The sequence below is a fragment of the Hesperophylax consimilis genome, chromosome 15, assembly GCF_061612785.1.
Source record: "Hesperophylax consimilis isolate HC1 chromosome 15, BYU_Hcon_1.0, whole genome shotgun sequence".
In the NCBI taxonomy this organism is placed as follows: domain Eukaryota; kingdom Metazoa; phylum Arthropoda; class Insecta; order Trichoptera; family Limnephilidae; genus Hesperophylax; species Hesperophylax consimilis.
Window position 1 is genome coordinate 24,610,830 of NC_142850.1, and position 20,796 is coordinate 24,631,625.

At 35.4% G+C, this 20,796-nt stretch overlaps 1 protein-coding gene across 3 annotated transcripts in view; it reads left to right on the forward strand.

Annotated features, from left to right (window-relative positions):
* Positions 1-20,569, forward strand: part of LOC149417538 (uncharacterized) — a 47,438-nt gene extending 26,869 nt beyond the window's left edge. Inside the window, exons 1-3 of one of the 3 annotated variants that reach the window (XM_089640068.1) lie at positions 3,367-3,502; positions 17,116-17,230; positions 18,014-20,569. In XM_089640068.1, coding sequence (XP_089496194.1) covers positions 3,484-3,502; positions 17,116-17,230; positions 18,014-20,117 — 2,238 coding nt within the window. In that variant the 5' untranslated portion in view covers positions 3,367-3,483 and the 3' untranslated portion in view covers positions 20,118-20,569. Of the gene's footprint in view, positions 1-3,366; positions 3,503-5,569; positions 5,668-17,115; positions 17,231-18,013 lie in introns of those variants that run through there. The other 2 variants (XM_089640070.1, XM_089640069.1) reach the window with 2 other exon arrangements.
* Positions 20,570-20,796: the final 227 nt, after the last annotated feature.

Consider the following 20,796-nt stretch of genomic DNA (forward strand, 5'->3'; position numbering starts at 1 on the left):
GCGATATGCTGAAACCGGCCAAGCCACGAAAATATAGCGTGGTCTATCACAGGCTTAAATCGTTAATCGAATATATATGTTATACAATGGATAAGCTACCAAGAGGAAGGTGAAATACCCCCTGAATCTTATGTCTCGTAATTCATACTTTTACAAGAATTGGGTTGTAACATGGACCGTTAGATGTAGAGTAAGAAATCAGTGACTAATGGCTTGATTACACGACGCCAGTGTTAATAATTTGAAATATATTACGGTATGATTTGGACGCAATTTTGTCTTTATTTGAATTTTCGGGTTAAAGATAGCTCTGAACTTATTAACCTCATTGAATTTCACATAACTGCGAGAGCTACTCGTTCCAAAATCCTGTTTAAATTTAACAATATCAGGACTGAACATTTCAAACACTCGCTTGTACTTACATTACATGAGCTCGGTAATGCGTATATACGCAGACGTGGCGGAACCATTTAACTGCACGGAAGTTAGATACAAGAAGGCTATAATATCATACTTTTCAAACAATATTCATTTACCCTTAGCCTACTTATAGAGTGTTTATTTTATTTTGCATCTTCTACTTTTGGTGACCGGATAAATCATTACATCTTTAAAAAGTTATATAAAGTCACGGAAAGTGATGAAACAAACCTTTATTAACTGGGTTAAGTAGGTTAGGTTAGGTTAATTTTTTTTCATCTGTTTTAATGACTTTATATCACCTTTTAAAAGTGTGTTGAATAGTCACTGTGTTGAGTTAGCATGGAACCCCTACTTTTATTTCGTTCTAGAGCTTGTATTCAATTTATACTTTCTGTCGTCATTTTATGATCAAATGCCACATTTATTATTTTTTAATTATTTCAATTTTAAAAATCTCCTACTACCACCACAGTAAGCGGAAAATGTTGCTTGTGATGGACGACTTAGCCAGCCGAGAAATTGAACACACTACGCCTGGGTGGGACCCAAACGCGATGTCAACTCAGCCAACGACCGGTATGCTAGTATAATGTGACATGCAATTATTGTTTATAGTATGTTTATACCGTGGATATTAATTAATAAATAAAATGCAATTATGCATTCAAATTATCGAAACGGTTTAGTTACCACTAAATCACTCTTCTGAACACCGGCCTCGTGTAAACAGTCCATTAGATTTAGCTACCGCCTCGCTTTAATAATAACCGTTACGCAGGTGGAGGGCTTGCTCATATGTTTGCTAGGTGGTTTTAAAGGAATGAAATGCGATTAGTCACAAAGCCAGAAAGAAAAACAGATCGTATGTACGTGTTAAAATCGCCATTTTCGTCATGAATGTAACACTGATTTCGTGATGGTTGTTTACTAATAAGTGTTAACGAGAATTATGGTAAAATGGAACCAACACTATAAACGAAGCTGTGGGATAGCTATCCCTTTGAAAAGGTTATGGAACAATCATAAAAATATTCTTATATAGTTGATAAAATATTGTCAATTTATTTAGGTATATATATTTTACGCCCATGCGGGCTTTTACAAATATCTGATATTTTAATGTTTTTATGTGAAAGAGTCCCAATTTCTCCCAACCGTCTGGAGCCAGTAAGACTATGGCATCCCCAATCGGGGTGTGTTGTGAGACTGAAGGTAGTGGGGAGGGGAAGGAGATGGGTAGAGGAAGGTGGAAAGTACTTGGGTATTCAGATCTGATTACTAAATACGGCCAAAGCCATTTCAAGCATCTTTCCAATTCTGAATGGTGGTCTTACACCAGGGCGATACTGATCTTCCACTCTGACTTTTCACCACTTTTTCACTTTGGAAAGTATATTCCACTCTGGAAAGTATATTCCAATCTGGAAAGTATCTTCCACTCTGGAAAGTATCTTTCAGTCTGTAAAGTATCTTCCACTTTGGATAATATAATCCACTCTGGAAAGTATCTTCCACTCTGGATTTCCACCACTTTTTCACTCTGGAACGTATATTCCACTCTGGAAAGTATCTTCCAATCTGGACACTATCTTCCACTTTGGATAGTATCATCCACTCTGGTATGTAACTTCCACTCTGGCTTTCCACCACTTTTTTCACTCTGGAAAGTATATTCCACGCTGGAAAGTATCTTCCAATCTGGAAAGTATCTTCCACTCTGGATAGTATCATCCACTCTGGAAAGTATCTTCCACTTTGGAAAGTATCTTCCACTCTGGTATATAGATGTACAGAATTATTTAATGGAACAGTAATCATACTAATCATGAAGTAAAATATATTATTTTAATTATATAGAACCCACGCAGAGGAAAAGTATTATGCTAACATTAATTATGATTATTGAGGTGTGTTATTATAGTCTTCTTGTAGTTATATTCCGTGCAGTTGAAAACATCTACTATTTATGTAAAAGTATTGCCAACTCCATGTAATCTAGAGTATCTAAATGACTCGTTGATTTGATGTTGTTGTTATTATTATTATTTTACGTGTGTTCAGGCAATTATAAATACTGAGAGGTATAGTAAAACCGGTGAAGTCATAGGTGTAGTTCTGTATTTTTATAGTAAATAGTTAACATTTTACGATGCCCTCACCTCAAAAATGCATTTTTGAAGAAATTTGTCAAATTCATCAAAGCCGCACACTTAAAAATAACAACGTTGCAGAACTAAGAACCGAGCTAAAATAAATATTGTTTTAAAAGTATTAATCAAAATAATGTTAATAAAGTGTTTTAAATTATACAAAATAAAACAGGTTGTTAATATTATACAAAATACCATAAATAATACCGAATAGCTATTACAGTTTGGGCTAACACCATTACCGAATACATAACACCAATATGTTTACCGTACACCTCTAATACCAATTCCGAAGAACTAATACCAATTACCGAATCCCTAACACCAATAGCGTACAACTAATACCAATTCCGAAGACCTAATACCATTACCGAATACCGCATTCTTTATACCAATATGCTGGGGATGAGTGCATGAGTTCCCCATTATGGAGCGCTCCCCGTCACTTTCACCGCCAAAACTCTTTACTTCCCGCAGATGAGAAACTTTTCGGCGCGGAAGCTCATAGCCGGCACTAAACCGCTAGCAAAGTCCGTCTCGACGCCGCCACGCGCCGGGGACAACACGCGAAGAGGTCCACACCAATCCCGCAGAGTCCAGCGTACAAGGATGGAAATGGCGATTCCTTTTAGTTAGGTGGTTCGGGAATCAGTTGGGAAAGACGGTATCCCGAGTTTTAATAGCTAGGCGCGCGGGGCGCGGGTATTGTGTTCGGATTTAGACGTCTTCGTGTCAGCTGCAACCGTCTCCCGCACCCATCCTATAAATATAGTCCGGTGGCGTTCGCTGCCAAATAAGGACCAATCTCATGTTTCCCGCGCGTGCCAAATTAAGAAGTTAGTCCCACAGGCGGCCAGTCGCCCGGAAGACATTGCTACGGCCGTAGCTCTAGTTCTGGAGAGCGGCCATGTTGCCGGAAGCCGCAGGTAAACACATCGACGTCTTCCGGTCTGCTGGAGCAGGTTCCGCAACCCGCGCAAGGTCGCCGAGGCCTTAGCTCCCCCGAACCGCGACACCTTTTACCTGTTGAATCATGACACGCCGGCTGTTTTCCCGGTGTTCACGTCCCGGCATCATGACGGAATCTCACACCGATCGGAATGTCTTTGATGTCTTCTAGTGTCGATGGATCGATCGATCGATCAATCATTGCTAAATGGATTACCTTATTATATATGAATACAAACAACAACAGTGTTATCTTGATTACATCCATCTATGTGTAAAAGATTAACATCAGTGCCAACCCCTGTTTCTTCCTCGAGTGTCGTTACATATTTTATTTCTCCTCTTAAGGGATAAACATCCAGGTAGCTTTGCAAAAACTTACGCTGATAATATATTATTTCATGTTATCAAGTCTAGTCGTAACATCTGCAAACCATAACAATATATCCACGTGTTCCCAAATCCTCGATTGTACTCATCGTGTTGTGAAGGGACTGTCAGACCCGTGTTCGTGTTTACTAACTGGGAGTTACTTTTCTATAATTAGAACTGAGTCCATCATCATTCATACAAAATTGTTACCCTTGTTTATTACTACCGGTACAAACAGTAAAGAAACATTCTTCCAAACTGAGTAATCAACTGACTCTAACGTCTCATCTTTCTTCCATAATTCCATGGGTTTACTCAGGCTAATTAGACAGTTATGGTTAATTTAGTATTTAACTTATTTGAGTGTGTTTGAGTCCACAATCATTTCATCCATACCAAGCAATCATTTGACAAATATTTCATGTTTCTTCCAAATTACTATATTATTTTAAAACAGTGTTTAATTCATTGGATTAGTATTTTACTTGCTTGTTAGTGCCGTGTTTAGAGGTATATATCTCAGTTGATTCGGCAGATCTCGGTGTTAGACGGAATTGTCCGAAGTGTAAAGTTGTGTGTGGGATGTCCATTTTTGGAGGTAATTCAATGCCGTACTATTTTTTGGCAACACATTTTTCCTCCGCAACAATCGGCAGATGATGAAAGTGGGATGTTTATGCGTGATGTTCAGAACAATAAATTATTCTCTAACATTATAATTATAATGTTTGAAAATCATTGTACCATCTGATGAATCGATATTTTTCATTCATATTGCTATAGTTATATTGTTAAATACCTGTAGGCGTATTAAGGAGTGTTTTGTATTTATTTAATGAGACTTATACATTTTGACTAAACACTTTGCAATTGAATCATATTTTATTAAGGTTTAACAAAATAAAACGCAGAAAATTGTGTCTGTAAAAATCATTACTTCCAGAAGTTGTGAAATATCTTTTGAATCAATATATTCTCTTTCGCATGTTAATAACAAGTGCAAATTCTGTAGGCGTATGTAAAGAGAGTGTCGTTTTAATTTTAACAAGGCTTTTGAATTTTTGAGAAACATCTCGCAATTTGATCGTATCTGAAAAAAAAAATGTCGGCGTAACTTTCAAAAGTTCTGCTGTGTATGTTTTTAATTATTTTAAAATAAACAACATACAATATGCGATATTAGTATTGCATTCTCCGAAGTAATTTAGAACTCACTATTATAAAAGTACAATATTTACAGATTGTTTGCAATAGTTAACAGCTTTATAATAAACACGGAAGTCATTTTGTACATCTTGAATCCCGAAACAATTAAGCATAATTATCGGACCTAATATTATTAGGCATTTCTATATTCTAGAGCAAAATTTTCATTTCGTTTTCTAAATCGGTATCCCGGAAAATCGTATTGAATTCTCGTCCATCTTCAAACGCGCTGAGGTATTTATATTATTTAGGTATTAGTGCATGGGTATTTGTGTATTAGGGTATCCGGTATGCCTAGAGATGCTCGTAGCCAAACATATTGAATGTCTCCTCTGATCCACTGAACTCTCTACTCCATAACGGGTTGAAAATTGACTCCGCTTTGGCGAGAGTATTTTTGTAAAACAGGTGATGGTCCAACTCCTCTCCCAGGCAGCCACCGGGATCCTAAATACTGTTATACTCTTGGCCGAGGAAGTTCGGACGAAATTATCGATAAGTGCTTCTAAATAACATTAGTGAAATTTTTAAAATAGGTTGATTGTGGGGTTACTACCAAAAGTTGGTAAGTCCATAAAACATACTATGGTGTAATCGATTTAAAAAATTTAAATACACTTTTTAAATGTAAATTTATTCACGACGGCTAAACGTTATGTTATTTTAATTCTTAGATATACCCATTTTGTTATTGCTTTTGCGATCTTTTCATTTCTATCACTGAAAAAAACCGGATTCGTGTAGTTTTTAAAAAATATATATCAGCAACTGAAAATTTTCGTTTCCGTGGTCGGAAGAATTTTTCCAGACACAGATTGTTCGTTAAAATGTTATCTTAGGAAGTTTTGGCAGTAACTCCATCTTATGTTTTTTACAAGACACTTGCAATTATTACTCCAACATTTGCTTTATTGTGTAGCAGATGTTTTGAGCTTTTCTATACTAATAACGGTTTGATAACAGAAATGTTAACTTTTGAGATTTGGGATCAATGACCTACTATCATAACGCTGATACAATACATACAACTCAGATTTAATCTTACTTCAAGTTAAATTAGAGAATAATCCTCTAATCAATTTGATGAACGATAATAATGTTATTACTATCGATGTTAACGTGATGTTGTCAGATCACAGATTTTCTATTTTTATGGTGATTCCCTCAGATTATAGAGTTTCTATTTTATATGGTAAAACTCTCAGATCATGGAATTTCTATTTTATATGGTAAAACTCTCAGATCATGGAGTTTTTTATTTTATGTGGTAAAACTCTCAGATCATGGAGTTTCTATTTTATATGGTAAAACTCTCAGATCATGGAGTTTCTATTTTATATGGTAAAACTCTCAGATAATGGACTTTCTATTTCATACGGTAAAACTCTCAGATCATGGAGTTTCTATTTCATATGGTAAAACTCTCAGATCATGGAGTTTCTATTTCATATATTATGGTAAAACTCTCAGATCATGGTGTTTCTATTTCATATGGTAAAACCCTAATAATAATAGTAATACCATAGAATTTTTATTATGTTACGGTGATAACTTATGAAATTATTTTATTTTGGGTGAGTTTTGTTTTAACTCGACCGTTTTTTATTTAGCCTCTCTGTAAATTTGTATGTAAGTGCCGTTTCCGGTTCAAGATGGTAGCCTTTTTAATGATTCAGTAAAGAGTTTTTTCTAGATGTGAAATCGTGACTTTCTTATCGTATTTTTTTCAATATTATGGTATCTACCTACCTGCCAAAAGAAAGTTTGAAAAACGAACTTGAGATACTGACGTTTTTGGACAAATTGTATAATTCCTTATTTGAAATTTAAAAAAAATATAAAATGCAGCTACAAGTACCTACTTACAAATCTTGTGATTTCAGAGGAAATTTTGGTTTGATTTATTAAATAAGATAAAATTAGAAATATACTTTTTTTGTTCACGGATTATTATCTAAACTGTTCACAGAACTACTAGTTTTACGTTACTTATAAAATTGCACACATTTAACAAGTGAATCCTAATCGTAATTGGGAACAAAGAATCTTTTTTTCTGAAACGATATTCAAAAGCACATCGCCAGTAAGTGAAAGTTTTATTTCTGACCTACAACAAAAGGTTTCCTGGATGTATAATTTGCTGGACACTTAAATTCACCAGATGACAACACTGTCTAGTTTTACACTATTTTATTGAAATGCATTATGCAATGTTTGTTGAATTTACCTATAGTTAGAAATATGCGAGACAATTTATATAATTAATTATTATTATTCATATTATCAGTTTCGCGTCATGATTTGTAATCTCATCAATAATTCAGTATTGTATTAACTGTGACTTATTACTATTCATCATTGCTTATGATTATCACAGCAAATCTAAGTGGAATATTGATTATTTCTGTACAAAACGCCATTACAAATCATTTCCATAATATTTCACTGGATTGTTGTTGTAATATCCTAGTATATATCTAATACTAATATAATAGTATATATGTAATATCTAGCATAATATAATATATATATATACTAAGGTATATTTTTACGTAAGAACTTACCTACTTCCCGTGAGAATATCTAAGCAAGTGATTTACATTTTTTTTAAATTCTTACTTGAATTTCGATTATGTTCTCTTTTTGGAATTAATGCATAAATGAAAGAATGAATGAATAAAATGGAATCCTGAAAGTGGAATTTAACCCACTTCTCGACATCCGATCGAGCTAAAACTCGGCAGCTTCTATCATATTATGGTTGTAATCACGCACACACGCGAACACAAGCATTTTTCTGAAATTAGAGGGCCTTAAAAATAAAAAAAATTATAGCAGTTAGTATACGAAAAAAAAACAAGTGCTAGCGCGGTTCACTCATTTTAGTCAGTCCCTGGGGAGAAAGGTTCAATCCTCAGACGATCCAAAAAAGGTATATTTTTAAATACAGCCATTAATAAAAATAAATCCATTATAGTGAAAAAACTTATTTTATTTTGCAGGTTGATTTGTTTCTTATTTTATGTTGTTATTTATTCAAGTCGTACATTAATGCTGTTTCTATTTGTAATTAAAATGCTTTAATTGTATTTTTCTTATCGGATTCAGTTATTTCAACTCATTTGGGGTTTATCATAATAATATTATTAACGTATTTTATTAGACCCGTGTAAAAAATCAATTGAAGGATTTGTGAAGCTGAAATTCACTAGCTTTAAAATTTACCATTCGAATGTTATTAAAATTGAAAAATTACAAAATTATATATGTACATCTGTCAAGCATTTGAACAAACGAAATACCCATTCCGAATAGAAAATTATTCATTAAAAAAAATAATTTTGGTACCTACTTTATCGCTTGTCTGATTGATTTATAATACTAATCCGATCCAATTTTGAAAATTTGAAGTTCGTTGAACTTGAATAAACATTACGCGGGAATAAGGATGAAGATTTAACATTAACCATGCACCGACAACTGAAGTTAGTATGTTAAATTAATAATTTTAAATATTAATCATGAGCTGCATATTAAAAAAATGTTATGAATATGGCAGGAAAATTTATCGTTTGAGGTTCGAAATAAAAAAAAACCGTTTTAACCCTACTTAACCAATGGTATTAAGTGATGTTTTTCACTATTCCAACTTTATATTATATATTTCCATATTATTTACACCGCGTTTATAAGTGAAGGTATAGGTAAATTTTTAAGTTTTGATTCAATACATATTTTTGTACCATTTTGGGAACAATAACAGCACTTAAACTTGTCATAGGCGTAGGTACTAAAACTCTTTAATTATTACATTGTGTACAATAGTCATAAATAATAACTTCAATATGTATGGGAGCCGGTTTCCCATGTCCGCATAACATGCAAATTTCCCTCTGAAAGGATTTTCTATCCCACAAGATGTCCTATACAAGGATAATATAAAAAAGCTTACCGAGCAGGATAAGCGGGTTTGCAGGGTTGTGCCAAACATTATTTTTATGCTGGTTTAAAGTAAGTACTTTAAATATAAAAGATGATGTGAGTTATATAGATGGTGCTTTATGGACCATGAACGTTGAAAAGCTTCTATAGTCATTAAAAATAATGCTCTGTTTTAACACAATATTCATGTTTAAGCTTAAAATATTTTAGTTTTATCTTATTTGTGTAGCACCGCTTTTGTAAATTATCACACAAAATAGAACTCTCGTAACTAACGAAGTATTACATAAAACTAAAATAGATTAACATCGCAAATATTTGGTGGTAATTGTTTTTATAATTCAAGAACTTTGATATTTGATAATGGTAGAATTATTGAATACCATTTTTTTATATAAAGAATATATATTTTATGGTTATAAATTATAGAGTAGTAGTTCTGTGAACAGTAGACAGTTATACAAAAAGTAGGTATGTTTCTAATTTTCACTTATTTCATAAATCAAAACCAACATTTCGTCTGATAAACCTCTTAATAAACCGTGTATTTTATGTAACTTTTTTTATTCATGCTATGTGAATTATGTCATTTTTCTATCTCAATGACAATTTTTTTCTCTTCAGGCAGGTAGGTAGTTAGGAAGTTAGGTTATTATATTGAAAAAGAGTGAATAATAAAGAACTAACACGACGATTTCACCTTTTAAACAATATGTTTTTCTGAACCATTAAAACGGCCACCATCTTGAAACGGAAACAGAACGTACAAACGAATTTACAGAGAGACGAAATGCGTAAAGGTGTAAAATGTGAGTTAAAACAGGACTCTAAATAAATAAAAACGATGATAAGTATTAAATTAATCGAAATTGATTTTGTCTCAACTTTTTGGAACCCATATATATACGTATATTTTTATTTATTTGAATGTTAATTTACACTTGTGACATCCCTGTGCGTCAAAGAGTACTTACCTCCCAGTAATATGATAGTATCGAAGGGCGTCACCACGATTTATGTGACTTTGGTTCCGCCCACGTGGCTGCATTTTTGTTCAATACCTTATCGGGAATAAACAGGCACACGTGGGCAGAGCAGTCGTTGGTTTATGCGCGACACAACAAGACAACCAACCAACCGGCCCTCACTATCTCTCCCATGCTCAAACACTTTGTTTTTAGAGAGTTGTTCAAGAAAAGCAGACATTTATCAACAGTATTGGATGATACGATCAAAGTTTAATTGATTTATAATGGATATTAAGCTCATGGTTAATTACATTATAGAACCTGCTCTGTAGCTAATGAGATTTAATCTACAAAGCAATAAGCTCTGTTCAAGTTTGCCAAGTTGTATAGACATACAAGTAAGGCAACGAAAAAGTTCATAATTGAACATTTAATATTGTGTCCAATACAACGTGATATGTAAGGTAATAATGGCCGATTTCTGATATACGTGCATACATGAAGAAAACCTACTGATATAAAATAGTACTTATTTATTAAAAATTTGGTAAAATTATTCGTATTAACAAACTATCAGTAAAACACGAATGTGTTATGAGCATGTCATTAACACGTGTTCCGATATATTCTGAATAGACTAATATTTTATTAGAAAATGGCTTGCCATCACGTTTTACAAAGTGGATTTTAATAAATCAGCAATATTAATTTTCGTTTGTTTACGTAGATTGCTTTTGAAATTTGATACGCCTATCATCTTCTAAAATCTCAAAAGATTTTCTCGGTAAAAAATATTATCGTGGTAAATTTTTGGGTTATTACATCGTGTTTTATTCCTCATTTTATTTCGGACGGGGTTAAGAGGAAGCCATAAGCCAAAAATGTATATATACTTAGTGTGCCTTATTTCGCCACGAATGTACGTAATAGGAATAAATATCGCTCGGCAAACGGAGGCTAGAATCACTTGATTTCAAGCGCAACAGTGGTTTTTAATTATTTTGTGAATATTTTCACAAAAATAAATAAAAAATACCAAGGGAAAATGTCACAGATAATCTTAGACAAAATATTGTATTTTTTTAAGTAGTTTCTTGTACGCTTTCACACATTTATAATTATTTTTCTTTTACTAGTTTTTCGATTATATTTTTATAAGCGAAATTATTAATACATTTTTTTTAAATTCTACTATAGGAAAACGATCGAAAAAGCTTTTATTTATCTAAAGCAAATTTTTGGTGTTGATAACGTTAACCAAATCGCAGTAAAGATTAATCGAAAATAGTGATTAAGCATTGAGTATGCATATCCTATTTCAACCAATTTAAAACAAGTTTCTTGTTAACTCGTTAAGTTTTAAGTTCCAAAAATTTTTATTTTTATTTTTTATTTTTGAATATTAATACATTTGTTATGCCGATACGTTAATTATATGAAATTCCCTAGGTAGAAAAAATCACAAAGTAAGCACCTAAAATTATTAAAAACACGTTTGTTTCTGTTGTATAATATGTTATAGGCATGAAAAATTTCACAGTGTATTTTTAAATGCAACTTAAGCATTTGTCTCTAGATTTTTGCTCTATTTCAAACGATTCGTGTTTTATTAAATATTTTCACCATTTTCGCTTAATTATTATCGTTTTTTTTTTTAATATTAGCGAGCTCCCTCTAACATTCGTATTTACATACCTCTCTTTAAAACCATACTACGGGGCCTTATGCTTCACCTTAATGTGTCCGTCATCTGCCCAAATGGACAACAAACACATTTAAACACACTTTATAAAGCTAAATAGAGAGGGAATAAGGTCGTTAATACAGAATAAGTTAGCATTCGAAAAAATCTAATATAGTATTTTAGTTCGGACCACCGCACCGCGTTACCTCGTAACAGTCCATTTTCTACAATAAATAGTAACACTCATAAATAATGTTATCTCCAGTCTAATTTGTCAACAGAATCTGCCCACTTTATTGGGTACTTAGCCAAAATAGAATCGATATTTCGAAAAGCACTTGTTATTCATATTTCATCCACGGAGAAAAATGAGTTCTTGCTGATTTATTAAGATCCGGTGAAAAACGGAATTGCAGGCCGGTAACATATAATTTCAAATGCGAAAACCTAATGATTATTATGAACATGTTCCGACATCGCGATAATACATTCCTTTTTTACTTAAAGTTTAACAGAAAACCTATCAATTCATTCACGCCCTTGAGGTGATTTTTCACGAAAACAGCGCTACATAAATTAGCCAAATACTATTTTTATTATTATTATGGGCATGCAGTCCCGTTTTTAACCATATTAAGAATAATTTGAAGAGATTCTTAATATCTTTCTGAGGTGATTGTTTGATCACTAAAATGCCCTTTATAAAATTAACCAATTGCTTACTCCAGAAACCAAAATATTAAACGATGAAAAAGATTTTGGCAAATGAATGCTATTACCACGCTGATGTCTATAGTACCCTCAACTCATTGTTGTAGTAGATTAATTAAAATTATTTTTGGGTACCTAGTACCTACCCATGTACCCATTTACTAAGATGTTTTACGAACCGGCATATACATTTTAAGTACCTACCCTTTTACTTACATGTTTTACACACGGACATGTTTTTAAGTACCTACCCATTTACTTACATATTTTACTCACAGGCATGTTTTTTTAAGGTGTCTACCCATTTACTTAGTTGTTTCACACACGGACATGTTTTTGTTTTTAGATGTCTACCCATTTACTTAGTTGTTTTACACACGGGCATAGTTAGTCTTTTAGGTACCTAAAAAGTAAATATGTTTTACGCACGGGCATGTTTTTGACGCATTACCAGTGAAGGAAAATTTCTCGTGCGCCTACCGCACGGGAAACTGCATAAAACGTTGTTACATCTTGCGCGTATTTATCTTGGACTTCGGAATTAGTTCCAAATAAAAGTCCCATTAAACTAGCGATGTAGTTCCATTGGCCCAGTGCAGTTAATTTGATGACTTCCATGTCGTGTCAACCTACATTAATCATCAGAAGAGAAACTGACAAGAAACGATTATTAGTTGTAATGAAATATGAGCGCGATCATAATAGCGATAATTTGCATGCGAGGGCGGTTGGGTTGGCTCTTGTCTGTTTAGACTCAGGACAGTACGTACACGACAGAGCAATAACAACACTACATAACCAACTATACAACATTATCGTTTCAACTTTTAATCTCCGTGTACACTATTAAATTTCTCTTGCGTGAATTCCTGAAAACGATTTTATGTTTTAACTTAAATTTCATTCCAATCGACATATAATTTTCATTTTCATGGGTTTACATTTTATTTTAACTTTCGGAAATCTACCCAATATTGTTGCATTTTCGTAAAAATACGTAAATTCATGGATTCTAAATGGATTCAACTTGGATTTATACCGCAATCGAAATGTAATTGACTGACAGTAGCGGTCGTTTTGCATTTGTCTTGTCTTCGTTGATAAAACTAAAATCGTCGTGTTTATTTGGACTTTCTCAATTCGCATTTTTTTCAACATTATGGTACCTATACCGTATACCTACCTGCATGAGTAAAAATAAAATAAATGTCACTATGACGGTTCTTTGGACAATTTGTATAATTCCCTATTAGAAATATAAAAAAAATTACTTGGATTTTATATAATCAAATATAAGGTTCAAAATTAAGTATGTGGTTATTTAGGTACGTACTTACAAATCTTACGATTTCAGAGGAAATTTTGGGTTTGATTTATTAAATATTAGCTGACGGGTACCCGGAGTTGCTGGAGGTTATCTTTTCTGAAGGCCTTTTTAAGATATAAAATTCTGTAGTACCTACATTATTTTAATTTATCTCATAAGGTTTAGCCAGCGTTATCAATGTAAGCGCCCGAAAATATTTTTTTTCTACTCGATTATAAAACATCGACTTTTATCTACTTTCTACAAATAAAATATGCAAGTATTTTGTATATAAACCTTCCGGAAGAAATTCTAAATGATAGTGAAAACCCTATCAAAATTCGTTACATAGTTTAGAAAAACTAAGCGCACAAACAGACGGACGCGGATAGCGATTTTGTTATATACTATTTAGAGAAGAGAAAATTAGAAATATACTTTTTTGGACGCGAGGACTACTGTTTCCAGAAATACTAATTATTTTCACTTATACGATTTCCGAAATAATGATTTTTCCAGTTATCATAGCAAATTACTAATACATAATTGTCTATTTAAAATAAACACATCCATTCAACAAGGAATTGAGTTGTCGGTTGTATTTTTGTTTTCTTTAAATTAGTTTCTGTGGCAATCTTTGTACATGATGTAAGTATAAAGCACAATGTAAGTATTCATTGTCACAGTCCTCCTCACTAGGGTTTCCTGTTGTGAGACGGCCTATAGTTTTCATATGTTTGTATTTAGTCTCTAGTTGTCTTAACATCGTCTTCATGATATTTGCAAGTTGATTATCACTCTGTTCTCACAGCTGTGTTTTTACTTTAGTTCTGAATACATTCATTTCTGTTATTTATTTTGTTAGATTTGACGGAACATTACATAGTTTATTAACATGAAATTTATAATTTGAATATTGTAAATAGCATTTATATTTCCTTATTAAAAAACAGAATTGATCAAATTACTCTTTTGTTTTAGACTAAATGTACAAACCCTTCACGTCCATGAAAGGTTATTAAAAACTAATATTCGATTTTTAGATACTTAATGATGTGCGATTTATAGTCAATTGTTTGCCAACAAATGTTATTATTCATTACAACTTAAACCATTGGTATTCCACAGTGAGAGATAATGGTTCCTTAGTAGTTGTAACGGTTAGTTGGAGTGCGATGAGGGTTTGATATTCAGGATTCAAATCGTAGTGAATTCAAAATCATATGAATTTTGATTGATTTGGAAAGCATTATTATAGTATTTTTTGTGAAATTTTTTAAGCACCTTTGATCTCATCTCGTCTTCTTGCCCTTGTCCAATTCGGGTCGGGACTAATCGCTTTGACCTGGGTTACTTCAGCAGCCTCGTCCATAGCTGGCCCAACATCTTCGAGCACAGCCTCTGGAGTTGTTTTCGCTAGTTTTGCATGAGGCGGCCCATTAAACGTCTTCCCTCTGGAATTGCCCTCAGAATATTATGCTGAAGTCGGTCTTCTGACATTCTAAGAACATGTCCAAGTCACCACATCTCTAATTTTTTAAATTTATATAGCGTACAAGAGTACCACCTGCTCCCATCCATCTGGAGTCAGTGAGACTTTGGCATCCGCAATTGGTGTATGTTTTGAGGCTGAATGTAACGGGGAGGAGAATGAGTTGGGTAAAAGGAAGGTGGGAAAATACTTGGCTATTCATATCTGGTGGCAAAACGTGGCTAAAGCCTATTCAAGCTTTAATTCCAAGTTTTAATTCCGAGTTGTGGTCTTAGACCAGGGCGATACTAAGAGTATCTTCTGCTCTGGAACGTTCCGCAAATATACTTTAAATTATTTAAAATTATGAAATTGTGAAATAGCATAAATCAATCAAATTAAATTTACTTGCGCACGCCAGGATTTGAACTCGCGACCTCCGGATTGCTAGTCGAGAGTCCTCGACCACCGAATTCCGTCAACTAGCAACTTAGAATAATATTTTTAATTTTTACCGCACACGGATTCGGAGTTCACGTATTGGGTATTTATCTTTCATAAAGCAATAATAATGCAAAAATACAACTCTGATATTTCGATAAAGTCTCACGTTTTTATTTACCAAAAGCGTTCAAAAGCAGTTAGCGCGAAGGAAAAATGAATATTGCCTTAAACACCGCCGCACAGTGGGCGAATAGAATTAAAGTCTGATCAGACCTGTTCAAGTTGCAATAAAAACGGAATAAAATAACGATATTAGAAAATGTTGATCCATTTGGATCAGTTTGAAGTGGAGTGAGTATAAGAGCAATACATAATGAAGGGCGGGGGCGAGAGATTTGGTCCTAGCTTCGGCCCAGCCTCCTGTCAGATTTATGGCTGGACTGTATAATTTATCGCTAGATTCAGACAAATGTGTATTATTTACATCAAATGCAAGTCATTCTTATGCCCCCGCCAGCAAATTAATAGCACCGGATAGATTTTCCAGGTAATGGCATGGCTCAGAGCAAGCAATCTTTGCGGCACTGTGTTTACAGACAGGAAAATACCCATGCTAAATGTTAGATAATACTTAAGGCACGGTTCAATTCATTTTCGTAATGAAATTTCGCATTCCGCTCATTATTTCATGAGCATTAAAATTTTCTGTTGACGATGAAAAAATAGAGGCGTATTTTACATGCAAATGATAGGCAAAAAACCAACTAATTTCTTAAATAATTAAGTATTTTTTTAAAGCAGTCAAGATGGATCCCATCGAAAATAATTATATTATGCGTAGTAAAATAAATATTTGAACTACCAAACATCGTGCAATTTCAACATTTAAAAGCACGTTTTTACAAAGTTACTTGACATTATTATTTGAATGTATTTTTTTTTGTGCTGCGTAAATATATAAGTATACATTTGCGATCCGAAACAAAGAAAGAAACAAACCAAACTGTTGTTAAACGCGCGCCGTTTGCGGATGGTTTGTTCCTTTCCCATAATTCGTGGTTCGGCTCGCAAGTGTATACGCAGCATGATAATAAGATGGATAAAGGACTTCGTAAGGTTATAAAACAGTAAAGTGTGGATATATTTACACCCATGTGGGTGACACACGCAATCAATTCAACATATAATTTTACATATTTATTTTACGATTCTGAGAGGTCAACCTTTCACGTTCCGTTTTTTTTGCATTACCCAAAAACCGCAATCATTTAGTACCCTGCCCTCGTAAAATAAAATATCTTTTATCTTTTGCATAGCATACCTATATTCAATTTTTTGCTTTCTTGTTTTCACAGAAAACTTTTTGCATATAGTATATTTGGGAAGATCGGAGGAAAAGTCTCGGAATGCCAATAATTATAAACTGAAGCTTTTGTCGCTTTTGAATAATTGTCACGGAATTGATTGTAGTTATTGCCTGGTTCCAGTTGGAGGTATGCAGGAGTCATGCACGGAGCGGAAGTGCGAGGCAGCGAGCCCCCCCATAGAGGGGCCTCCGGAACCCCCGTCCCCGCCTCCTTGGACCCCAGAACACTTCTTGCAGTAAGTCAATCTACCAAAAAACTAACACGACGAGTGAATAAATAATAATACCTACAAATATTGGGAAATAACATGATGGTTTGGGCATGTATAACGGATGAACGAAGAAAGGAGTGTAAGTAGAATATGTTTATTTTATATATTACGTTAAACTTACTTATTATTGATTATGTTATTATAGCCTTTTTGTTATTATATTCCTTGCAATCTAGAGGTACAAGCGAATATGTAAATGACTTTTTGGTATAAAACCGCAAGTACGAACGTGCCGCCAACATCGTTCACGCATAGTTCTGGAAATTGCATCTAGAAAGCAGCTGCGCAAATATTTAAAAAAGTTTATTATGTGAATCGTATTATGCAAACCGTCTGGAGTCAGTGAAACTAAGGCACCCGCAATTGGGGTATGTTGTGAGGCTGAAGGTAATCGGGAACCTTTGTATTAACCTACAGAATTAACCCAAAACTTTCATTGGCTCCGCTGCTTTGATAATCCGTGCAATTTGATAGCATGTCGGCATAGCCAGCCCCCTGCCATTCCATATTTGTTTCTATTATCTATTGGTTCAATTCATGAATTTTCACAACTCGGCAGCTCGAAAATTCGGCTGGCTAAGTCGTCCATCATAAGCAACATTTTCCGCTTACTGTGGTGGTAGTAGGATTTTAAAAAAATATTATTAGTTTATTCGTAACCCAGGAATGTATGTCTTTCTTAAAAAAATAAATTACATGGATTAGATTTTTAGCAATTTTAAGTAATTTATTTTCTCTTATTTTTAGGTCAACACTTCACGAAGGTAAAGGCGTCGTTTGCCTCACCCCCGGAGACAGGAACGGCAACGGGGAGGAGGCAGACAGCAGAGACAAGCAGAGCGGAGAGCCAAGCAGCAAGCCCGTTAGAGGGCGCCGCAAGCAGCAGTGGAAGCTCAAGTTCCACCATCAGGCCCTGCCGCCCGAGTACCTGGATCACTACGAGGCCAGCCTCAGCAAGGCGCGCCCCATGGCGGCCCCGCCCCCGCATACCACATCTTCCGCAGCGCAGACAGACCTCACCCCGCCCTCATTCTACGACATCAACAACCTGCCGAGCGAGTCCATCCAAAACTGGCTTCAACGGATCACAAGCATCCAGAATGATTTGGATAGAGTCACCACCCCCACAGCCACCACCCCGCCTACTTCTGCTCCAACTAGGCGGCGCAGAGCTCCTCCAGTACAAACAGAAACCAACTCCATCCCCATTGCTCCCAAAGTAGTCAACTACCGAGACCTTCCTTACATGGGAGAAATGACCTTAAATAACTCTAAACCAAGAAGAGGACGCAAGCCTAAAAAAGCTGACATCTGCCATCTAATTTACAAAAACTACGGCACGATCTTTCCAGGAACTCCTGGTCATCTGGTAGATGAACGACTCAACGGAACTGCAGGCGTATTTGATAAAAACATCCAAATCAAAAGGGAAAAAGGCGAAAAAAACGAAACTTTCGTCGCCCCCAACAAACAGAAGACAGATTTACAAAACAAAATCATCTCAAGCTTGTTAGAGAAAAGACTATCGCAAGAAAGTAAAAAACACAAGGAAGTGAAAGTTAAAAAGCAGAGGAATGTTCATGTTGAAACGGAAGAAGATATTCCAAACACCTCACTCAGGTTACAGACTAATTCTCCTTCTACCCCAGCTGCACCATTACCTTCGCCGTCAATCTCTGAACCTCTCAACTTGTGTGTTAGAGATTTAAATAATCTTAAAATTCGGTTGCTCCGTAAGCATGGAAATGTTTACGCGAAAGCAAGCGTTGAACCAAAGATTGAACCAATTGAGTCAGAATCTGGTGGGGATGATAAAACTCCCACAGATCAACTCCCCAGCACCAGTGCTCCTGATTCAGTTAGTCCAACACCTAGGATGAATATTCCCGATTTCAAGAAAGCATTACAGGAGGCCACTTCATCCGGAGAAAGTGATATAAGCACTATAGGCAAGACAGATATCGGAGGGGAAAGTCCGTTGCCCGGAGGTTACGTTTACTGGCCTAATGCCGGAGTTTTTGTTCACCCACTGGCCTTACAGTCGCAACTTCTTTACTACCAAGGGCTAGCAGCTGGAAATTCCTACACTATTCCTCCGGACACCGGATCTCCCGAGAGTCCAGTGTCAGTAAAACTAGATAGGAGTACTCCATTACCTGTTGACCTCGAGCACCGGTCCAGTCCGGGTGGTAGCTCAGGTTGCTCAACTCCTCGATTAAAGAGAGGGACTTCAGTAAACCGAGCTGGTTCAATGGCAGCTCCAGCCAAGCGTAAACGTTCCGCTATTTTCATCCCGCCTATGCCGAGTGAAACGGGTTCCAGCCCAGCCACAGAAGTGAGCATTTGCAAGTTTAAGTTCACCGGCGGAGCGCGCCCTAGCTTACAGGAAAAGAAGATGCTCTCTGTGGACGCAGGGGGAAACTTCCGCTACTACAGCGGAACTGGGGATAAAGCTAATCGCGGGTATGAGTTTTTTCCGCGGGAGAGCTTGCAGCAGTCGGTAGGGGCGGGCGCGGGGGGCGGGGCAGGGGGCGCGCCCCCCCTCCCGGCCCCCGCGCACCCTTCTGAAGACCCCGCCCGCAAGAAGAGGAAGTCGAGGAAATCCATCCAGAGGGAGAAGTTGGAACAGACATTCAAGGAGAAAGGGTTCCTGATTCAGACTCAGCAACTGGAATCAGCGGAGGGAGCGACGTATTGCAAGTTCAGACAGCTGAGGAAATTTACAAGGTACCTTTTTAGGAGTTGGAAGGATTATTTGCCAGGGGCTATTCAGGATTCTGAGGGGGCTCCTGGAAGCGTCCCCGTTCAACCCTTGCCACCACCGCCCCCGGGTCATGCAGACTGGCCTTGAGAGAACACCCACCCTAATAGACACTTACTAGTTCTCAATTCCACCGCCAGGCGACAGGGGTAGACACGTGACACCTTATCGCAGTTAAAAGACAACTACATCGTAAATTTTCTTATGATCTCGAAGTAGATTATTCTAGTTACTGTGACGTGGACAATAATGAAGGAACAAATAACCAAGTGCATTTATTTGTTAATCTTAATAATAACATGGTGCTATAAAATAAGTTGTGATTTTAACATAATTATAATATTATAATCTATAATGTACATATTATGATCGGGAGACATTTAATATTATCTACTTTATAAGTCTTTCGATGATTAGTTTCAATTGAAATTATTTATATCTACATTTAATAAAGCATTTATTTAAACGAATTGAACTATAAATGTTGCATCTCCGGGTTTTCTCACAAACTCTCTTATTAAATAAAACTCCGGCTCAACAAAACACTTCTGGACCCTGACCTTGAAGTTCCCACCATATTTATTATACACTACTATCTACGATACTCGACAGCTAACGCGGTCTATGGGTAACCTAATAGCAATCTATCGGTGAGCTCTTGCACAAATATCAAGGATATTACATAATCCCCCGCATTCTGAATTTATACAGATTTATAACATATTTCTCTTGAACACTTGAAGTTCCTAAAAAAATATACGTTATTTTT